General features: G+C 48.1%; 2 protein-coding genes across 2 annotated transcripts; one reads left to right on the top strand and one right to left on the bottom strand.

Annotated features, from left to right (window-relative positions):
- Positions 1–2882: 2882 nt before the first annotated feature.
- LOC123399865 (putative disease resistance protein RGA3) lies at positions 2883–7576 on the top strand. The gene is made up of 3 exons (XM_045094248.1): positions 2883–6579; positions 7214–7311; positions 7484–7576. Exons 1-2 carry the CDS (start codon positions 3003–3005, stop codon positions 7216–7218), a joined length of 3582 nt encoding a protein of 1193 aa, XP_044950183.1. The 5' UTR covers positions 2883–3002; the 3' UTR covers positions 7219–7311; positions 7484–7576.
- Positions 7577–7925: 349 nt separating this feature from the next.
- Positions 7926–8801, bottom strand: LOC123399867 (protein FAF-like, chloroplastic). The gene has a single exon (XM_045094250.1). The coding sequence runs from the start codon at positions 8722–8724 to the stop codon at positions 8137–8139; it is 588 nt and encodes a 195-aa protein (XP_044950185.1). The 5' UTR covers positions 8725–8801; the 3' UTR covers positions 7926–8136.
- Between the last annotated feature and the right edge of the window lie 4488 nt (positions 8802–13289).

Below are 13289 nucleotides of genomic sequence, written 5' to 3'. Positions count from 1 at the left end.
TGAGAAAAACGTTTCGCTTGTGAAAAAGAACCCTGCGTTCAACCCGCGATCTGCAGAACAACGGCGGGGGATGGAGCTTGCAGCACACGGATCTGTACGCGGCAGGGGCTAGGCAGGATCTAGAGGTGGGCGGCGAGGACGGGGGTCGCCGATCATAACGAGGAAGGCCGGAGCTCTGTCGGATCCAAGGCATCCGGAGCTCATGTCACAAAGGAGGCACGGAGACAGGGGAGGAGATAACGGGGGAAAGAGGGGAGGTGCGATGACAGGAGGTCGGACGGGCGACGGCTTGCTGCGGCGGCGGCTTGCTGCTGCAGACGGCAGCGTGGTGCAGTGTGCAGCCACAACTGTGTTGTCTACGGGCGCCATGTGGCCGCCCTCCTCACCTGAGCTTCCCGGGCATCGGATACCTGCTCCCATACCAAGTACGTCCAGGCGGCCGCCATACTCACCGCCTGCGTGGACTTCCCCTGTAGCGCCAATCTCAAGAGCCCCGACAGCTGCTCCAATAGCTCGATTCCGTGCATCCCGGCTCAATTACTTCAAGGAGGAGGAGAAGGATGCTGGTGAGGCAGAGCTCGTGGACACAGTTGCCTGTCCCGGGGAGGTTTGTAGCAACGACGACCTCTGGTGCAGGAGGAGGTCTCCATGGAGGCGGAAATTTAATCCGACCTCACCTCGGGCTGCCGGCCACCCCGAGCTCCTGCTGCCGGCGGCCTCCCGAAGCTCCTCTCGGCCTCCTCCCCGAGCCCGAAGCACGAACAAGGTACTTTGTTTCACACCTGAAGGTCACCTAGCTACTCCCTGTAAGTCAAATCCCCTTTTCAAATTCAGTAGTTGACCAAATTAACTAGAAAACCTTGACATACGCTTGGGTTCAGTAGCTCGATCTGCTGGTGCTAGGAGGGGTTATCATTAGAGCTGCAGCCGGTGCTGAGCACTTATAGTTTCAGGTTATTATTTCTTAGTTAATTTGTTCAAGATGGATGTGGCTGATCCGATTGGAAAGAATTCTTGCAGTTTGTAACCCAGATTATGCCTCAAATAACACATAGATCTATTGATTTATTCCTCACATCAATGTACTGAATGGGCTCAAAAATGGAGAAGTGCCATGGTGAGATGTGGCCTATTGGTTTCAGATTTCAGGAGATGCATAGTTCAGCAACGTTGTGTACTATTGGAGCACGCTTTTCATCTATAAATTCTAAGGTCACTTACCTTCTCTTTCTTTTCATCTGCAATTTTATGTAATGTGTGACCCCTTTTTCCATAAGGTGTTTGCTAATATATGAGCCCAATCTAAAATTAATTAGGCTAATTGTGAGTGTTTTAGTTTCCTAGATGGCGATGCTTCTGTTATCGAAATCATGTGATTTCTATTTTCATGTCTAGACTTGGTTTCATCTTTGTTCACAAGGTGAATACCACTAAATCTTTAGTTGTTTATGCATTCACAACCCATGCATATATATCTCAACCAATGTTTTAAATAGCGGGCTACAGCAAATAGCGGCGAGCCTCTAAATTAGCTATAGCGGAGCTATAGCGGGCTATAGCGGCATATTTGTACATGATACCATTTAGCGGCACCCGGGATATTTAAAACTATGATCTTAACTGCTTTATGAAGCACCTCCATCAATACAAAGCGCTCCCTTGGAAGCTTGGACAAAAGTAAGAAGTAGACTGAAGGCTTGAAATTGCAAGAAGCAACCTGCTTTGATTCAAATATTTTGACAGTCGGTCGATCTATTAGGAAATCTATACCACTTAATTTCTCCAGTATACATCCATGTTGTTTGATTAATCAGAGTTTTCTTAGCCTCTTGGGACTCTAATACAATTGTTTTCCGTGGCCCAAAAACTGTTGCAAAGCACATATAAGTGGTGATATATCCTAGAACAGGGAAACAAATCTGAAAAATACCTTTTCCATGAGAAATTGGAAATGTCACTTGGGCCGGAAAAACATAGCTAGATAATACTGATTAATTCCACCCTTGGCATGATCATATTCGTGTAGGCTGTTCTTTTACTCTTCAAACATTAGCAATCAATTTTTCCATCGATTATTGAGCATTAGGCAGGTATATGACGACATACACTTAAAAAAATTATGTACCCGTGGGTTGCAGGCTTGCAGCACGGCAATTGAGTCTCCTCCTCTTGAATAGTACGTGAGCATCACTCTGATGATTGTTCCATTCTCTCTCAATTTTGATCAGGTGCACAACCAATATTTTTTTTAATCAAATGTGACTAACCTATACGAGGGTTCTTGTGGGTACCAAGTCAGAGTACACCTTTCTCCAGTTTGGCCTTGCAAAGTGTGTTCGGATCTGTAAATTAGCTGCCAAGAAAGCAAGCAACCATTGTGTATCTGAAACTTTTTGCAGTTAATAGAGGGCGTGAGAAGGGGGAGAATAAAAAAGCCTTGCTGTCGGAGGTGATATCAACATGTTAGTAGCAGCTACACATTGTGTGCAATAAGAGAACTTAAGCCTCGTGGTGAGTCGAGCTTGTAGTTGCAATAAAAGATCTAATGACTTAATCTGTTTGATTTATTTTGGTTCACGATAACCGGTCTCTAAGCTTGTGTCAGTCCATCAACTAATTGTATTATATTAACATGTCTAATTATTAAGTGCAATCAACATCAGTTTTATTGATTTTAATTAACAAAATGGGTTGTATATTATTTATAATCATTATAGGTAAAATATGTTATGGGTCGGTTGATTTGAAGGGCATAATTTTGTTACCCCGTTGCAACGCATATTAAAAGTAATAGAAGATGCTTTAGACTGGACTCTTTTACTAGTAATATTAAAAGTAATACAAGATGCTCTAGACCTGTCACGTCCTCATGTTGAGCGGGACACAGTGGACCCCACGTAAGACGGGCCCAGTGGCTAGTGTGTTCCACGTCCACAGTTTCTCTGAAATCTCATCCCGAATTCCCCTCCTCCCCGGAAAACCCGCACCTGGAGCACAGTAGCATGGCTGAAACTCTGCTTCTGCCGGTGGTACGCATCACGGCCGGCAAGGCGGCCTACGCGCTCGTCCAGAGCGTGACCGGCATGTGGGGCATCGACGGCGACCGCCGCAAGCTGGAGCGCCAGCTGCTAGCCGTCCAGTGCAAGCTGGCCGGCGCAGAGCTCAATAGCGAGGTCAACCCGGCCGTCCGGAGGTGGATCAAGGACCTGAGGACCGTCGCCTACCAGGCCGACGACGTCCTCGACGGCTTCCACCACGAGGCACTGCGCCGCGAAGCCCACACCGGCGAGTCTACCGCCCGCAAGGTGCTCGGCTATTTCACGCTGCGCAGCCCGCTTCTGTTCCGTCTCACCATGAGCCGGAGGCTGAATCGTGTCCTCAACAAGATCGACCTGCTCGTTGCGGAGATGAACGCTTTCGGCCTGGAGAACCACGCCGCTGAGGCACCGCATCTTCTTTGCCGGCAGACGCACTCGGCGCTCGACGACCCTGCGCAGATCTTTGGCCGAGATGCCGACAAGGAGGCGGTGGTCAACTTGTTGCTCCGCCAGAAAGATCATCGAGAAGTGCAGGTCCTGCCCGTCTTTGGGATGGGTGGTTTGGGCAAGACCACGCTTGCCAAGATGGTGTACAACGACCCCAAGATTCAGCAACATTTTCAGCTACTCATGTGGCACTGTGCGTCGGACAGCTTCGAAACCGCCGCTCTCGTGAGATCCATCATCGAGTTGGCCACAAGAGGGAGATGCGACGTTCCAGACACGGTCGAGCTGCTGCGAGGGCGACTTCAGGAGGTCATTGGCTGGAAAAGGTTCCTGCTTGTTCTTGACGATGTCTGGAATGAAGTGCATCAAAAGTGGGAGGGTAGCCTGAAATCGGCCTTGTGTTCCGTTGGCGGTTGTGGAAGCGTTATAATCGTCACCACTCGGAGCCCGCGAGTAGCATCTATGATGGGCACACTTGAAACCCATGAGCTGCCACATCTGACTGAAGAACACTCATGGGAATTGTTCTCGAAGAAGGCTTTCAAGGAAAATGTGCGAGAGCAGGCAGAGTTGATGTCGATCGGCAAGCGTATTGTCAGCAAATGCAAGGGGGACCCTCTTGCTCTGAGTGCAATGGGGGGTTTGATGAGCTCGAAAGCACGAGCCTGGGAGTGGGAGGCCGTTGCGGAAAGCAATGTTGGGGATAGCGTTGCAGGCAAACAAGAAGTCATATCCATACTAGAATTAAGCTACAGGCACCTATCCTCTGAAATGAAACAATGCTTTGCCTTCTGCGCGGTCTTCTCCAAGAACAGCGAGATGGAAAAAAGCATGTTGATCCAACTATGGATGGCTAATGGGTTTATTCAAAAAGAGGGAATGATGGATTTGGAGCAGAAAGGCGAATTTGTTTTCAATGAGTTGTTTTGGAGATCCTTTCTTCAGGATGTGAAGGTGAAACCATTTGATGACCCAGCTTCAAGGCATGGTTTGGTTGGATGCAGGATGCATGATTTAATGCATGACCTAGCAAAAGCTGTTACGGATGAATGTGCAACTATACAAGAGTTGGTTCAGCAGAAAGCATACGTAAAAGATGTCATTCACATGAAAATATCATCGGATGAATTGGAACAAAGCAATGGATTGTTCAAAAATAAGGAATCTCTCCGAACTTTGTTAGCACCGTCCTCATCACAAAAGGATCTTGGCAACTTAAGGCTGACGTCGCTAAGAGCATTGTGTTGTCGTGGCCTTCATATCCGACAACCCATAAATACAAAGCATTTGCGATATCTTGACCTTTCTCACTCTGAAATTGTTACATTGCCAGATTGGGTATGCATGTTGTACAACTTACAATCGCTGAGGCTCAACCATTGCCACAAGCTCCGATATTTACCTGAAGGCATCATAACCATCAAGAACCTTCACCATCTCTATCTTTTTGAGTGTGATAAACTGGAGCGGATGCCCCCAAAGATTAGTCAACTAAGCAACCTGCACACGCTAACATCGTTTGTTGTGGACACTGGAGATGGTTGTGGAATTGATCAACTCAAAGATCTAAAATACCTTAGCCACCGGTTGGAACTATACAATTTGATAAAAATAGAGAGTGTGGTGGATGCAAAAGAAGCCAGACTCTATCAGAAGAAAAATCTGAGTGAGCTGTCGCTATGCTGGGGTCGTCGAAAATACCATGGGCCTCAAGATGATGTTGGTAACATGGAAGAAGTATTGGAGGCTCTTGCACCTCATAGTGAGATCAAAGTATTGGAGATACATGGTTATGGTGGCACTAAATTCTCATCATGGATGATACACTCTCAGATGTGCCAGTGCCTAAGAAAACTCATAATCTTCAACTGCCCCAAATGCAAACATCTGCCATCGGCACCGCTGTTGGCCCCCCTCGAGTATTTGTCCTTAGGTTACATGGATAGCCTGACCATAATATGCAAGGACACTGATGTGGAGGTTGAAGGATGCAATGCATCTCATCAGATCTTCCCAAAGCTAAAGAGAATGTTCTTAGAAAACTTACCGGAGTTTGAGAGATGGACAGAAAGCAGTGCAGGGGAACCTCATAGCTTGGTGATGTTTCCTCTGCTCGAAGAGCTAAGTATGTACGCCTGTCCCAAGGTTGCAAGTGTTCCAAGCAGCCCAGTTCTAGAGAAGCTGCGGATAATGGAATGTTACAGTCTTCCAATCAGCTCAATCACTCATCTGACAACGCTCTCTGAGCTTGAGTTTGGTGGAGAATTCATTCGTTCTGCAAGCATGCCTTTGGGATCTTGGCCATCCCTCGTGAAATTAAGTGTTAGCTCACTGGGTGATATGATGCTGCCTCCAGAGGACCAGCAAAGCCATAGGCCCTTGGAAACCCTTCGGAGTATGTGGCTATCTGGTCCCAGTTGCTTTGAAACGACATCCACCTTGTCAAAATCGCACCTGCTGAGGCTCTGGGATTGCTTTGGCTTTGTTGAAGAACTGTGCATTTCTGGGTGCGACGAACTTGTCCACTGGCCAATGGAGGAGCTCCGAAACCTGACTCGTCTCCGTTTTCTGCGCATTAGCTCCTGCATTAAGCTCAAGGGTAAGGGCTCGCCGTCTGATGAAATCCTTCCGCTGCCCCAGCTGGAGATGCTAAGCATTCACAACTGTGGTAGCTTACGGTATGTTCCTGAGGTGTCTGCATCCCTTGATGAACTAGTAATAGGAGAATGCACGTGTTTGATGGCGTTGCCTTCAAATCTATCCAAGCTGAGGGTGCTCCGGATTCAGGGCTGCAGTGGCTTGAAAACTTTGCCGGATGGCCTCACCTCCCTTGAGCAGGTGACAGTTGAGAGGTGTACAGGGATAGAAAAAATCCCGCAGGACCTCCTCCAACAGCTCCCAGCACTCAAATCCATGAAGATAGTTGGTTGCCCCAACTTGCAAAGACATTGCACACAAGGTGGGGAGTATTTCCACTTGATTTCCTCTGTTCCACATAAGGACATTCCAGCAGCAGGAACTGGGTCTGGCAGCAAGAGCCAGACGTTTTTAAAGACGTTAATGCCTTCCTGCTGGCTCTCAAGTCTCAACTCAGGTGCGTTTGCATTCTGTTATTGGTAACCCAAAAAAACAGAAATGCTCCGGTTTTGTCAGTTAAGGGAATTATGATATGTTAGTCTCATGTTAATTGACTATGGCGATGGCTTGGCTTGAGAGGTGAGCTTAAGCCAAGCCTAGCTAACTTATACTTCCAAAACGTCTTATATTTAGGAAAATAAAAGGGGCAGCCCGGTGCATGTAGCTCCCGCTTGCGCAGGGTTCGGGGAAGGGTCCGACCACTTTGAGTCTATTGTACGCAGCCTTTCCCTACATTTCTTCAAGAGGCTGGTTCTAGGAATGGGCTAAAAATTTGAAAATCTCAAAATCATTCAATGGGCCAAAAAAATCAAAAAGTTTGGACAGTTTCTTTTATAGATGTGGCCAAAATTTAGCTCCCCGCTGCTTTGTGTGTATGACTAGTGGGGTCCGGTTGTCATATTTGTGGTCAACCGGTAGATTTGGGGTTTTTGTTATGGATTAGTCTTAGGGTTACGTTTTTTTGTTAAAATCTCATAGAGTTGTGGTTTCTTGTTAAAATCTCATAGAGTCGTGATTTTGTGTTACCTCAGCCCCAAAAATTTGTGTATTTGTGCGATTTCCTCAACATGTTTGTTTCTATTGTGCAACAGTGTAGGATGAATGGGGTGTTGCAGTTTCATGAAGAAAGCAGCAAAGAGCCCAAGACTGATCTTGTCATCCGTGCCTTGGCAGGAAATTACAGAGGAAGGTGAAACAATCCAAGGATGATTGATATATTCCCTCCGTCCAAAAATACTTATCGTAGGAATGAATGTATTTAGATGTATTTTAATTCTAGATACATCTATTTATATTCATTTTTATGACAAGTGATTCGAGACGGAGTGAGTATATATATATGACTCTCTGTGCATATGCAGGGCCAACTGGAGAAATCGTGATGTGGATCAGAATATTGTATAATAATGATGATGCATCGCGGTTACTGAAGGATCAGAACATTTTGATGGTGCATGGATTTTTGGTTACTGGAACCAAGATGTGGATGGACCATAATTGGCAGAATCGGCACCTTTGGCCCCCAAGATATCGTGTGCTTTGGCTGCAATGTAGACCTATCAACCAACCAACTGTCACATGCCGTGTGCTCCTTTTTCGTGAGACCAAGCCCAGGCGCAGGCAGGGCTCTTGTGAGCCCAGAGTGCTTTGCAGCCTGTACACACGCTCGCTCATCCTTAGCTGTGTAGCATCACTGCTATACTTGTTTGTTTGGTTGTTGGTTTCTTGTAACTGAATCCTTGACCCGTGCATCTGGTTGTTGGATCGACAGAAAAAAGAAGAAGCAGCAGCAGATCGACGATGGATGCAAAAGCTGAACAATTTTGTTTTCGATATTTACATCTCTCTCTTTGGAAGGACGACAATGGCATGACACCTCTAGGACTCTTGAATAACTCTGCTTATTAAACCCCAGTGACGGGCGCAAGAAACTGGATTCTCTCTTCCGGCCCTTCTTGTCGACCAATTTGCAGATTGTTTGATTTTCTTCTGAAGTTGTGATCGTCGTCGTCGGCTAGACGATGTTGTTTTCTTGCTCCGGGTCCGGGTCCGGGTCCGGGCGGGCGAAGTGGAGCTTGAGGCGGCCGTCGGCCCGGCAGGCGCGGAGCAGCTCCCGCGAGGGTATCCTGACCTCCCGGAGCACCAGCCGGCCGCCCCCGCGCTGCGCACGCAGGTACTGCCACGGCTTCCCGGCGGCGCCGATGACCGAGATGGGCGGCGGGAACGCCCTCTTCCTCGCCGGCGCCTCCTCCTGGCCGTCGTCCTCCTGCTGCCGCCCCTTGCAGTCCTGAATGCCGTCGTCGGCCGCCGGGACGATGCCGCCGAGGTCGAGGTCGCCGGAGCTCTCGGAGCTCTCGGAGCCGAGGCCCTCGGTGCAGAGCCCCGGGTCCGCCTTGGAGCCGCCGGCGCGGCCCGAATGGAGCCCGAAGAGCGGCGGCGGCGGTGGAGGGGGAGGCGGCATGACGACGTCATGGACGACGCAGCAGTGGTCGTGGAAGATGGGACGGCGGCGGCCTCGGTCGCCCCCGTCGAACGGACGCGTCGCCGGCGCCGGCGCCGGCGCCCGGTCGTAGCCGCAGGCGCGTGCCATGACGACGGCCATGCGCGCGCGTGCGTGCGTGCGTGAGGCGGAGTGCAACTCGGACTCTGCTGCGTGCTCTGGTGTGGTGCGGTGCGGTCTCGCCGTGCGTGGGTGAATTATAGAGGGTCGGGAGGGATGGGGAGGGCATGGGGGATGGGCTGTTGCGTCCCGCGGAGGTCCGTCCGTCCGTCCGTCCGTGGGTGCGTGCTGATAATGCGTTGGGCTGCGGGACACAGATACTACTTTGCTGCTGCTGCTGCTGCTTGCCCAACGGCTCGTGGCGCGTGGGCTCAGGGTTTTCCTTTCTTTCGGCTGCGGAACCGTGCGGTGCGGTGCATGCTAGTGGCATCGCGTTACGTGTGTGTACGTATAACGTATGGACATGATACGGGTCCGGCGGCACCTAGTTTTCCTTTTGAGTTTTTACTAGAAAAATCGTCCGTGCGTTGCAACGGGGAATACCTTGACATAAAAAACTGGCAAGGGGGAAAACACACAAGGATTGCGTGTGTTCATCTAAATCTATCCCCTGGTCCATTCTAACTTGCTACTTCTAACTTACTACTTCTATCTGTCGGATCACAAGGTCAGAAATTAGAGTAAGGATCATCCTCCTCTAGATTAAATATTAAAAACACGACTAACCATGAAAGTAGGAACGTGGACATAATATCCAAGTTGTACTGCTTAAGCGGGCACGAAACTGTGCAGATTGATTTGCTTCGTTGGTTCTCCATGGAATGGAAGAATTATGATTCCTTCTACAAACATACCTGGAACTCACTTCTTAAATCCGAGTGGTTCTCCATGAAAATTTGTCGATGCACTATATTCATGATTACTCTTGCTCATCGTCCTTTTATCCAAAGCTTCAGGTTGAAGAACGCTGCAGGGTGTCACCTTGAACGGGATACCCATGCATGCATGAATTTGATGGACAACAAACTAAAAAAATGCGTCCCATGTTCTGCAATAGATGTGGCCGGCATGCCGCTTCCATGCCTCGTTCCCGTGTAGCTGGCACTTCTGAAGCCTGTCGTATGCCTCCCCGGCTGGTAGGTTCAGGTGTGGCTGCACCGCTACTGGTCGTATGGCCGTGCCGATCAAACCGCAAGAACGACGTGGTAGGGCAGAAGGGGTAAGTATTGTGCATTGGGGATGAGGGCAAATTTGGAGGAAGTGGAAGTCGAGATCGTGGAGGAACATTGACGCACCCTGAAGAAGAGATTGTCGGCGGTGTAAGGAGAACTATGAAATATTCATCCCTTGACTGTGGGTTGATTCTAGTAAATATTAAGGGGTTTTGTGTAAAAAATAACGATGCACTAAGAATACCTATTTCTTTTATTAATAGGTATAGATGGACCATAATAAGGTTGCTTTGGACCAGAGTACTATGCTTATCTCACGCGGAATGCTCATTTCGCTCCAGCTTAATTGACCAGCGTAAACCACTGTTAAGATCATCTCGAGCCGTGTCTCGAATAGGTTCCAGTCTTTTTTTTAATTATTATCGTCCATGCTAAAAAAAATCATTCAGTAATGTTTCTAGAACCTCGTTTTTGTCGGTTTTGGACAAAATTAGTGCTCGCGGATCCAGGCCGAACCCACCGCGCGTGAGACGCCGCGTGAAGCGAAAAGTCACGTGGGGCCGCACTGTCGCCACACTGGTCGATTTTTCTGCCATTTCTGCCTTTTCCCTCCACACCATCGAGACCCCCCTCCTCCCCCCCCTCCCGCCGTTCTCGATATTCTCTCTATATTCTCCCCCGCCAATGCGTCCCGCGGAGGGTGGTCGCCGCTCGTCCATGGGGACCCGTGGCCTGCCTCCATTGCGTACAGCGGAGGCCGGTCGGCGCCCGTCCGTCCATGGTGATAATGCTGTCTACTAGCTAGCTAGTTAGACTAAGGGTGTTGGGCTGCGAGATACGGATAATACTTTGCTGCAAGATACGGGCGCAACACGTGAGTTAGGGCATCTAACGACAACCACATACAGAAAGGACCGGACCGGTCCGCGGAGGCCTCCGCCATCCAACCGTAATCGTATAGATTCGTCTTTTTTTTAAATCCATACATAGCCGCATGCAAAGGGTACATATGTTCAAATAGCCACATGCATCACTAGTTCAAATCTAAAGAAGTTTAAATGTTACATCCCAACATTTTTGTCCCCTTTCACCGTCCATTGATGCTCAATCTGATTTTCCTTCAGTTGCTTGTGAGTTGGTTGATGTCGAATTTGTTGATGTATTTGAATAAACTCTTTAAATGTGACCGGATTCTGTTACGCAAGTTGGACAGGGTCATCCATGTTTTCAAATTCTAGAATTGCAGCAACGTCATCATCCTCATCCTCGATGATCATGTTGTGCATGCTAATACATGTCATCACCTTTCACAAGGTCTGTGGGCCTCATTGTTTTGCAGGTCCACGAACAACTACAAAACCGGCATGGAGAACTTCAAATGCCCTCTCGACATCCTTGCCAGCCTCTTCTTGTCTTTGTGCAAAGTGAGTCTTTTTCTTTAGCCTTTTTGGTTAGAGATGGTGCTGACAAATGTAACCCATGAATGATAGACATCGTCAACCAGATAGTAACCCATGTTGTATTCATGTCCATTGATAGTATAGTGGCAATGAGGAGCACTTGCTTGAGTCAACCTCGCAAACAATGACAATCGTTGCAACACACTGTTGTTATCGTGAGACCTGGACATGCCAAATCCAAAAATCCTATTCTGCAACTGCTTCAAGAATGATGGACGGCTTCTTAACGTGACCTTAATATTGCCCTTGTAAAGCTTTCGGACAGTTCTTCCATTTTCAATGCATGTAGTCAAGAGATCCAAGCAAATATGGGCATCCTCTTGCTTCTGAGATTGCCAAAGAGCCTCTCGTTGTCTGTCAAAGTTGGTTCTGAGGTCCGAACACATCGACCATGGCAGTTACAAACCTCGCCATCCTCTTACTTCTGAGATTTTCAAGAGCCTCTTGGTGTCTGCCACAATTGGTTCTCTCAGGTATTGAACACCTCGACCACGACAGTTGCAAGCCTGACCATGCCATCTCCGCAGGTGCTCTCTGGCATCCATAGCTACTCATCCCATGAATCAATGACTGTGCCATATGCAAGCATCCGGAGTGCGGCTATGCACTTCTGGTAATCAGAGAAGCCAATCGTTTTCACGTCGTCTTTCTTCAGGATGAAGTAGTCATCGTATGACAGAACACAATGTTACAAATGATCGAAGACAGTCCTGCGCATTCGAAAACGGCAGCGAAAATGGACAACAAATAGTGCATTGGGGCAAAGTAGTTGGTCATCAGTGTCAAATGCTCATGCGCCGATGAACTTTGATCAAGCGCTTAAAATTGGAAACATGCTCCTCCGCACGCTCCGTGTCTTCAAGGACCGCCTGCATCATCGCCGTCTGATCGGCGTACTTTTCCTCGTCCGACAAGCCGTCGTACAACTCAACATAATGCTCGTATATGTACTTCAAACCGGAATGCATTGCTAGAAACAAGAACGGACAATTATTTTCAGCTCCGGTGATTCATCGAACAGTTGTCGGGCATGGTGAGAATAACAATAGAGGATGCTACCTGGCGGGACAGTCGGAGGACATGAGTTGACCGAAGATGGAGGTGACGCGGCTGGGAGCCCTGCTCGTAAAATTTCGACAAGGATGTGGTGTGGTGGCTAGGATGGCGGCAAAGGCAAGAAAGAACGAAGGAAGGAGAGAAAATGAGGAGAATGGAGACGCGGAGGTCCAGAAAGGGTTTTGGGCGGGCCAGAGATGGCAAATAGCGATTTTCTCGTGTCCGGACTCCCGCAAAACTCGAAAATGCAATTTGACTCCCGGGAGGATTTTCTCCCGCGCACGAAAAATATTTTTTGAAATGTCAAAAAAATATAAAAAATTTATATGTATTCATAGTCAGATTGAAATGCTACCTACAAGTTTCTAGGCAAAAAAGTTAAACATTTTTGGCTGTACAAAAATAACAAATTTGAACATGAAATGTTATCCCAAAATGTCACCTAAATTTGGTTTTTGCATCGACGAAACACTACTGCTTCGTTTCACATGAAAATTGCCACACATGCTTGCGACACAAACACAAATATCCACAAAAAATGTCAGAATTTTATAAAAACATTTTACCATTTTTTGACAATACCATTCATGTGGAAGCAAATGCTCCCGGGAGCCAAAACGGCCTTTTCCTGTAAAATTCCTTTACTTTTGTCTTCGGTTTGCGAGAAAAAAAATCACGTTCGGATCGTCCGTGAACCGGTACGGGCCCGTGTTACATGACTCCCGCGATCCGAACAACACGGTTTAAACGGATGAGAAAGGTTTGTGGGTGATACGTTTTGTGGGTCCGACTTAAAGATATATACCGTTCCAACGAGACGACGATCGGCGTGGTCTCAAGGTTTTCTTTCGGCTGCAGAATCGTGCGGTGCAGTGCTAGTGGCATCACGTTACGTGTGTAGGTATGGACATGATACCGGTCCGGTGGCCCCTTGTTTTTAGCGGCGGATGGAATGGAAGCAACATCGATCGATCTATCT

The sequence above is a fragment of the Hordeum vulgare genome, chromosome 5H (genome assembly GCF_904849725.1).
Source record: "Hordeum vulgare subsp. vulgare chromosome 5H, MorexV3_pseudomolecules_assembly, whole genome shotgun sequence".
NCBI classification, from domain to species: Eukaryota; Viridiplantae; Streptophyta; class Magnoliopsida; order Poales; family Poaceae; genus Hordeum; species Hordeum vulgare.
The sequence above is the reverse complement of the archived record's forward strand: the minus strand, read 5'-3'. Positions and strand labels throughout refer to the sequence as shown.

Excerpts from the sequence above, each read along its gene's own strand:
- LOC123399865 (XM_045094248.1), top strand. The coding sequence starts at position 3,003 with ATGGCTGAAACTCTGCTTCTGCCGGTGGTACGCATCACGGCCGGCAAG.
- LOC123399867 (XM_045094250.1), bottom strand. The coding sequence starts at position 8,724 with ATGGCCGTCGTCATGGCACGCGCCTGCGGCTACGACCGGGCGCCGGCG.